We start from the raw sequence: 10,048 nt of genomic DNA, 5'->3' as shown, positions 1-10,048 counted from the left end.
TATATATGTGACCATATATTCGTACGAAACACAAGTTGGAAAGGTAGTTTAAGTCTATAAAAGTGTAAGTCTTAAAAAGTATGATAATAGTGTTACTAGTGGCGCTTCAATTGTAATTATTCAAAACCTTTCTCGAGGCATTGACTGCATAAAAAAAATATGCAATAAAGGATCTCTTTAGATCTTTTTATTTTCCAGAGAGAAATAAATTCTATTTAAAAGGTACTCGAAATTCGTACTATTTATATGCACCTCAAAACACAAAACCTATACTTTATTAATGCGCTTAATTTAATGTATCCATCTACCTGCACTCTTGACTTCTTCTCTTCTACTGTTTAGCTACTTCATTTCTTTGGCCTGTAGATCCACAAAGAATAGATCATCCAAAAACTGAAGAAAAGAATTTTTCTACAGAACTTCCACTTTAATTTGTTACAAAAACTATGTCGATCTCACTTATGATGCCAGCTTGTTATGTGTCAACTAATCTTCAATATCCATGCAGCAGCAGATCTCAAACTCAGATCTTCAATCCTTTAGCCATTGTTAAAAACAACAATAGCGGATGTTCATTCCCAGATAATCTTACAACCAGCTCCCATGGATCTGGTGTAGTACTACGGAAAAGTAACCAAAAGCCAAGGTCATATTTCCTTCATAGAAATTTATCTTGCTCTTTCTGTCCCAATTTTTGTGATATTCAATCCGTTTTATTTTGTACAAAAAAGATCATACTCTTTTGATACTTAGAACAATTTTATCTTAAACCTCTTATTTACGCTCAGTAAGATGATTTATAGTCACATAAATATCTATGATTTATTTTAGATCACAAGTTTCAAAAATCGTTCTTTCATTATTTATCATCACATAAATTGGGAGTTGGGACGGAGGGAGTACATGGGCGGGGCTTAGGCGATGGATGGTCAGGTGCACACCCTTCGCTGGAAAATTACGCTATCTAAAAAGGTTAAATGTTGGTAGTTATGAGTATATATTCAATTTTGCACATTCTCAGCACAAGTGAGAAGAAAATTTGCACAACCTTCGCCAAATTCTCGGCTCAGTCACTGAGGGAGTAAACTTTTTTTCCGTAACAAATTTTTCTATGGGTGATCATTTTCTTGCGGATTCTAAGTCCTTTCTATTTTTATTTTTTTTGGCCATGTAGAGATTTAGTTTTACATGCAACTGCTGAAACAGGAGATCTGCTTTCAGGTGTTATTCCCTTTTTGCCAACTGGTGAAAACTCTTGGTAAGGAATTTTAATGCACGTAAATTTTGACTATTCTTTCATGTATGTACCATTAATTTGTCACAAAGTTTGACATAGAAATTTGATATTGGCAGGGTTAGTTGGGCTGTGGGATTTGGTGTAACAGTACCTTTGATAACAGCAAGATTATTAACAGTAACAAGTAAGGATATACATTTCTTCCCCTTAATTTTGTACACTTTAATTTCTTTCTTTCTTTTTTTAATTTTTTTTTTGGGGATCAACTTCCATAGAGCAAGTTGCAGTGGCAGCGGAGACGGTGGAGAAGGTGGCGGAAGCGGTGGAAAAAGTGGCGGATGACGTGGACAAGGCAGCTGAGGAATTTGCTGCAAAGTTGCCGCAAGGAAAGCTTAGAGGCATAGTAGAGTCCATTGAACATTTGGCTGAAGAAACTGAAAAGGATGCTCAAACAGTCCAAGACCTCATGGACAAGGTTAATTTTGACTTTTTTCCTCTCTATTTTAATTTTCATCTATTTAGCAATTCTTTAATTTCTCCAAATATATATAATATGGACAAATTGTGTTTAATTGCTAACGTAACTCCTAAAAGATGAGTCATGACTCAGTGATTGAGGTATTAGAGTAACAAATTGAAGACCTCAAATCTAATCTTAACTACAATGTCTCTCTCTACAATACGTGTGTGAGTTTGGCCAAGTCTAGACATAAAAGGTGCTTATTTTAAAAAGAGAATTAAGCTGTTTGATCTGTAGGAAAAATAAAAAAGTGCATTTGAGATTTTTTTTTTCCGAACACTTTTAGAACTCTGACCAAGCATAAATTGTTGTTCTAATAATAACAAAAGTAATTTTCAAATTAATTAGTCAAATATAAATTGCTACTCAATAAAAATATTTTCTCAACATTACTTTTTTTTTTCTTTTCAAAATAACCAAATTTTGGGTTAAATAGATTCTTTGGTAAATTGATTGAGATGAGCATAGGTTGATTCGGACATGATAGCTATAAAAAGAGGGGGGTTGGAAATCTTAAACCAAAAATTGTTATACTATAAAAGGAGTTCATGCGTGCATAGCATATGATAGTCTATACCACATGTTAACTGAATCTGCGACTTTTCTAACATAAAAAAAAAAGTTGAACCAAACTAGTACAAAAAAAAAATTAATAGGTTTCACGCACGAATTTCGTGCGTGAAAGGACAAAACTGTAAAAATAAGAGTTTGACCTTTCACGCACGAAATTTGTGCGTGAATGAGCCCAACAGAATATTAACCCCAATGTGAGGTTTTACCCTGAGTCAGGCACAACTATTAGTGTGAGGTAATTATTTAATTGGTATTAAATGTGGGATCCACCCACTGCCATCTACGGTACTTCTTCGTTGCTTTATCTCCTTTTCCCTAGCTTTTCACTCTTTTTTTTTTTTTTTTTTTTATAATCTCATTTTCTGTTTTTCAATAACTTGGAAACTAATTTTATAATATATACGGATCATAATTGTTTAAGATATTGTTCAGTGTCACTGTCCAATTTTTAAATTCTTTCATGATTTGGTTAGAACCCGATTCAAATCGAAAATGGAATCAAATCGATTAAATAAGTGATATTTTTTTCAGTTTGATTTGGACGATTTTTAATTTTTGAAAATGAGAATATTTGATTTGGCTCATTTTATTAAAAACAAACTGAATAAAAAATTGAACTAAATTGTCAAATTATTATATATATAATTTTTATAATTATTTATATGTAATATATTTCAGTAATTTTTATAAATTATTTTAAGTATCTTATACTCCCTCCGTTTCAATTTATGTGAACCCATTTGAATGGGCACGACATTTAATAAAGAGTGAAGACTTTTGAAACTTGTGGTTTCAAATAAGTCTTGAATATTTGTGTGACTGTAAATCATTTCATAAAATGAATTTGTTTCCAAATTAGGAAAGAGATCATTCATTTAAAAAACATACTTATTAAATGTCGTGCTCATTCAAATGGGTTCACATAAATTGAAACGGAGGAGTATAAGATACTTAAAATGATTTATAAAAATTACTGAAAATATATTACATATAAATAATTAAAAATTATATATATAATAATTTGACAATTTAGTTCAATTTTTTATTCAGTTTGTTTTCAATAAATGAGCTAAATCAAATATTCTCATTTTCAAAAATTAAAAATCGTCCAAATCAAACTGGAAAAAATATCACTTGTTTAATCGATTTGATTCCATTTTCTATTTGAATCGGATTCTAATCAAATCATGAAAGAATTTAAAAATTGGACAGTGACACTGAACAATATCTTAAACAATTATGATCCGTATATATTATAAAAATAGTTTCCAAGTTATTGAAAAACAAAAAATGAGATTATAAAAAAAAAAGAGTGAAAAGTTAGGGAAGAGGAAGATAAAGCAACGAAGAAGTACAATAGATGGCAGTGGGTGGATTCCACATTTAATACCAATTAAATAATTGCCTCACACTAATAGTTGTGCCTGACTCAGGGTAAAACCTCACATTGGGGTTAATATTTTATTGGGCTCATTCACGCACAAATTTCATACGTGAAAGGCCAAATTTTTATTTTTGCAATTTGGTCTTTTCACGCACGAAATTTGTATGTGAAACTTACTAATATTTTTGTATTAGTTTGGTTTAATTTTTTTTTTTTGCTAGAATAGTCGTGTATTCCATGTTAACTATTAAGGTGACAGACCATGTGCATGTAAAGCTAATTGATAATCCACCTACTTAGTCGATCTTGTTGAATATTTTGAGAGTACAAATATCAAGAAGGAGATCGAAACTATCATATCCCTCTAAATATTTAATTACTGTAATATCAAGAGAGAGGGAAAACACACGATTTATCACCTTGCTAGCTCATAAACTATTAAATTATAGAGTAGCTCTTGCAAATTGATACGATGAATTGAATATGAAAATATATATATATATATATACTAGTTATGTGAGGCTCGTGCTAAGCCCGAGCCCAAACTCAAGATATAAAAGTAGATATTTTAACTAAAGAAGTATAATTTGTGTTAGTACAAGTGTACAACAACAACCACCATATACTCATTGTAGTCCCACAAGTGGGTAGTTATATGAAAGCAAAATTTTGATTCCACTCCTTTAATATTTTAACTTCCATTTTGATGAAATTATTTACTTCAAATCAAATTTGGAGCCAGAATTTGACATTTATAACTTATGTGTCCTAATTTTCTGAAGTTATTTAGTTCTAAATAAATAATTTATACATAGTTAATGAACTTTTAAGACAAATACACAATTTAACTTCTGCAGTGGATGGAGCTGCTCCTCTCTTAATTAGGAATTAGGGGTTCAGCCCGGGCCCAAACTCAAGATATAAAAGTAGATATTTTAGCTAAAGAAATATAATTTGTGTTAGTACAAGTGTACAACAACAACCACATGCCCATTGTAGTCCCACAAGTGGGTAGTTATATGAAAGCAAAATTTTCATTCCACTCCTTTAATATTTTAACTTCCATTTTGATGAAATTATTTACTTCAAATCAAATGTGGAGCCAGAATTTGACATTTATAACTTATGTATCCTAATTTTCTGAAATTATTTAGTTCTAAATAAATAATCTATACATAGTTAATGAACTTTTAAGACAAATACATAATTTAACTTGTGCAGCGGATGGGGCTGCTCCTCTCTTAATTAGGGATTAGGGGTTCGAACATGGATATGGAAAAAATCTTTGGAGGAAGCGCTCCCTCCGAATAGGCGTGATACAGTACGAATTATCTGGATTAATTGGGCTCAAATGCGGATATCGAGCACCAACCGGAAAACCAAAGAACATGAAAAATGAGGTAGGACGTTCGATAGCTTTTTAAAAGTAGACCTTAAAAACAAAAAAAAATTGACTTAAATAAATAAGACTAGGACCTAAAAGTAATTAATTAAAAAATTTAAAAATTATTGTGAGGACTACAAAAGTCCCGAGGTTCGATAACTTTTGAAAAGTAGACCTTAAAAATAAAAAATAAAAAAATTGACTTAAATAAATAAGATTAGGACCTAAAAGTAATTAATTAAAAAAATTTTAAAAAATTGAGAAATTATTGTGAGGACTACAAAAGTCCCACATTTGCTTATATATATATATATATATATATATATATATATATATATATATATATTCTGGCAAAGTGCTTAATTATATATTCTTGTTTTGAATGATGCGATTATAATATAGGTTGAAGAAGTGGATGAAAAGTTGGAGGCATTCATCAGTAATCAACTGACGACTGTGAAGGTACCAAATTCATCAAATGATGGAAAAAAGAAACAATAAAGTTGGCACTTCACCAACAGTAATGATTGTGCTATTTGTGTTTCATTTTTCTTTAGATAAGTTTGATATTTTACTTGTAAAATATTGGTATTCATTAAGTATTTGTTGTTGTTTGGATCACCTTATATAATCAACATTCGCGTGGTCCTGTATCTGACTTTCATAAGTTCAGTTATTAATATCTCAACAACTCTAGGATCCGGCATTATTTATTTATATATATTGAACAAGAGTCCGGAGCCAAAATGACATTTTTACAGCAATTACACCAAAATAGGCTGTCTTTTTTTTTTTATACCCAAATGGGTATTTCGTTGATCATTCAACGAAATACCCCAGTTACTGTTCATAGCAGTTTTTTTTTTTTTTTTTTTTGCTATTTCGTGGATTGTTCCACGAAACAGCTTTTTTTTTTAATTTTTTTTTGCATTTCGTGGAACAATCCACGAAATAGCTTCTTTTTTTTTTTTTTTTTTTAATTTCGTGAAAAAAATGATTTTTTTTTTTACATATCATGACACAATCCACGAAATAGATGTTTTTTTATTTTATTTCGTGAATAAAAAAAGAAATAGGAAATTATAATTTTTTTTTGTTTTGCATTTCGTGTATTAAAAAACGAAATAGGATAAATTTTTTTCTAATTTCGTTCGTATAAAAAGGAAATTGGAATATATATATATATTATTTCGTGTATTAATGAAGGAAATTGATTTGTTTTTTTATTTTTTTTGCATTTCGTAATCTAATGAACGAAATAGGTTTTTTTTTTTTGTATTTAGTGAATAAAAAAATGAAATAGGAAATTATATACATATATATATATATATATTTTGCATTTCGTGTATTAAAAAACGAAATAGGAAAATAATTTTATTTTCATTTCGTTTATATAAAAATGAAATAGGAATATATATTACCAATGAAATATTTCGTGGATTGTTCCACGAAATGCAAAATAAAAAACATATTTCGTGGATTGTTCCACGAAATGCAAAAAAAAAAAAAAACAGTTTTATTTATATTAACGAAACTGTTTTATTTTTTAATTTAAAACTGTTTTTTTTTATTTTTTATTTTGCATTTCGTGGAACAATCCACGAAATATAAAAAAAAAATAGTTTTTTTATATATTTTTGAAATTGATCTTATATATATATATATTCCAAATTGATTAAAAGCCATTTTTTAATTTTTTTAAAATATATTTTTCAAAAAACTTAGTGTTTAACTGTAAGGTTATTTTAGTCAACTTTATATATCGAGAAAATTAGTCAGCTTTATTTTCAAAAATTGAAACCGCAGAAGTGAAATTGACATTCACAGATACATTATCCCTGGATTTTTACGTTGAAATCTATTGCGTATCATCATCTTATAAGTAAATAAAACTGAAAATTTCATGCCAATTTGGGGAAAAATTGAAATTGAATGTGATAAAAGGCGTTTTTTTAAAAATCGGCTCGGCCAAACCGCCTTGCGGCAGTTTGTGTGCATAGATCTCGGAAAAATACCCAAAATCAAAAAAACAAATCGCGTAAATCGGACGTCCGAGCGCAAAGTTATGACCATCTAAAGTTTGACGACTTTACAACTAGTTTTTCTCCCTATATTTTTTAGAATTATATTTATATTTAAAATAAAGTTATGTCTTGACTTTACAACTATTTTTTTTTCGTTTATTAAAAAACGAAATAAGATTTTTTTTTATTTCATGAATATATAAATGTTTTTATAAATGAAACACAAAAATATATATATATTCATCCTATTTCATTGGTACATGAATGAAATATATATATATATATATATATATATATATATATATTCCTATTTTTTATTTTCCTATTTCGTTTTTTAATACACAAAATGCAAAATATATATATATATATATATATATATGTATATAATTTCCTATTTCGTTTTTTTATTCACTAAATACAAAAAAAAAAAAAAAACCTATTTCGTTCATTAGATTACGAAATGCAAAAAAAAAAAAAAAAAAAAAAAAATCAATTTCCTTCATTAATACACGAAATAATATATATATATATATATATATATATATATATATATATATATATATATTCCAATTTCCTTTTTATACGAACGAAATTAGAAAAAAATTTATCCTATTTCGTTTTTTAATACACGAAATGCAAAAACAAAAAAAAAATATAATTTCCTATTTCTTTTTTTATTCGCGAAATAAAATAAAAAAACATCTATTTCGTGGATTGTGTCATGATATGTAAAAAAAAATCATTTTTTCACGAAATTAAAAAAAAAAAAAAAAAGAAGCTATTTCGTGGAACAATCCACGAAATAGCAAAAAAAAAAAAAAAAAAAAAAAAAAGAGTTACTGCTATGAACAGTAACTGGGTTATTTCGTTGATTGATCAACGAAATACCCATTTGGGTATAAAAAAAAAAGATAGCCTATTTTGGTCTAATTGCTGTAAAAATATGTCATTTTGGCTCCGGACTCTATTGAACAAATTAATGAATATACCAAAAGCGTAATTCTACTTGTCTTTATTTCCAACTTTGCTTTCTCAGAGTGAAAGAAATATAAAACCACAGGGCAACAAGCTATATAGTTTATTTAACATGGTTAGTTATGAAGTCTAAAGTGACAAATATGAGTATTCAACACAATTCACCTTCCACAGTAACTACTATTAAGAGACGATATTAACGATAAATTCGCTATCTCACGTTTTCTTTCAGTCTCAGGTGTCAAGTCTATTAGATTCTTTTTTATTTTTCCGAGTCCGATATCTGCATTGGAATTCGACTAAACTCGAATGGGCCGGAAATGATCCGACATTAGGATAAAGCGTTCTCTAATAAAAAACAATTATGTACCCAGCAAGAACTTGGACCTAAGACGTCTGATTAAGAACGAAAGTTAACTAGAGTTGTCAAAAACAAGAACATCAATAAAATAGTGGATCTTAATAAAGAGTTTTCTGGTAATCCCTATGGCGTAAAATAATTTGTCTATTGATGAAACTTGAGATGCATTCATTATGACGGTGCTTTTCATTGTTTTCTTTGGACTTGTGGCACTAGGTAGGAAACATGATTTTACTATGTTAGGATTTATTAGTTTTCAAGATGACTAGTTTTTCGTATTGATTGGTAGAATTCTTTCTATTGTTACTAGGTTTCCTATTCTTGCTAGGAATTACCTTGGTAATAGTTTCATTATTTACATGAATATTTTATTTGAATGATTGTAGTGGGAATGAAGAATTACTAAGGCAGCTTAATATAAATATTTTATTTGGATGTTCACGTTTGTGAAAAATCAACAACTTAAGTAATAAGCTCAAAATTGAAAATTCAAAATAACCAAATCGATTAATTGAAATTGAACTTAAAAATATCAATCCAATTCGAATTCAATTGGATTAGTAATGATTGCAATTTTTTTAATCCAAAATTAAAAAGTCAAACCGAATTGATCGAACGGCCATGCTATGCCTAAGTCCAAAACTCGGTGTCCCCATTTACCAAGGGGTCATTCGCACAAATGTCCTTATTCAGGGTGGTCTTTAATTTTTGTCCCTCGAATTGATGGTCTTAATTTTTTGCTTTTGATACTTTAAGTGGTCAGAAATACCTCTAAGATTTTGGATTTGATTTCCAGAAGAGTATTAAAAAAAATTGCAAGATAAAATTTTGTAGCAAATTAGGCTTATTCGGGTAGGTCTCACTTTTGTAGAATTCTAGCAGAATGAAAAAAAAAAGTCTGCCTTTAGGAAATTTCGCAAGACAACCTTTTATAAAGTAGAATTTGTCTGAAGGCATAACTAAATTCTGCCTTATAGCGAAGTCTTGCCTTGTGATTTTTTTTTTACTGAGCGAGTGTTCAAATCCAGAACCTCAAGATATTTTCAATTACTCTTTTAAGTGAAGAGCAAAAATGAAAGACCAGCAATTGAGGGACAAAAATTAAAAACCAGTGCCTTTTAAGGACAATCCGTGCAAAAAAATGTTTACCGAGCTCTATCCGAGTAATAGTTGGATCAGGCTTTTACCTTAGAGTCCAGAAATCCGATTGTCCCTCTTTGGAACTACTGATTTGTAAATATTTTTTTTTTTAATTTCTCTTGTAATTTATAAATCTTTTAAACCACAATTTAAAGATCTTTCTAACCAATTTAAAAAATCTTATGAAAAAATATTAGGCCACGAGCTTAACTTTTTAGAGACGTTATATGAAGTCATATGTTTTATCAAGTTTCAAATAATATTATAGTGTTTGACTAAAATAAAAAGATGCTTTTGAGCATTTATTTTTAAACCAAAACAATAAAAATAAGTCAAAAGTCAATCCATCCAAATGGGCTCAATTTTTTGTTTTTTATTAAAAAAATAGGAACAAAATTTAAATAATAACCTAACAAGAACACTTGCATGAATGAGGACCTTAACTGTGGA

At 28.8% G+C, this 10,048-nt stretch overlaps 1 protein-coding gene across 1 annotated transcript; it reads left to right on the top strand.

Annotated features, from left to right (window-relative positions):
* The first annotated feature begins 262 nt into the window (after positions 1-262).
* LOC132627576 (uncharacterized) lies at positions 263-5,794 on the top strand. Its single transcript, XM_060342986.1, has 5 exons — positions 263-646; positions 1,175-1,258; positions 1,354-1,421; positions 1,513-1,712; positions 5,501-5,794. Exons 1-5 carry the CDS (start codon positions 447-449, stop codon positions 5,597-5,599), a joined length of 651 nt encoding a protein of 216 aa, XP_060198969.1. The 5' UTR covers positions 263-446; the 3' UTR covers positions 5,600-5,794.
* Positions 5,795-10,048: the final 4,254 nt, after the last annotated feature.

Source organism: Lycium barbarum, chromosome 2, assembly GCF_019175385.1.
Source record: "Lycium barbarum isolate Lr01 chromosome 2, ASM1917538v2, whole genome shotgun sequence".
In the NCBI taxonomy this organism is placed as follows: Eukaryota; Viridiplantae; Streptophyta; class Magnoliopsida; order Solanales; family Solanaceae; genus Lycium; species Lycium barbarum.
Note: the sequence above shows the minus strand (reverse complement) of the source record. Positions and strands in the feature narration are given on the sequence as shown.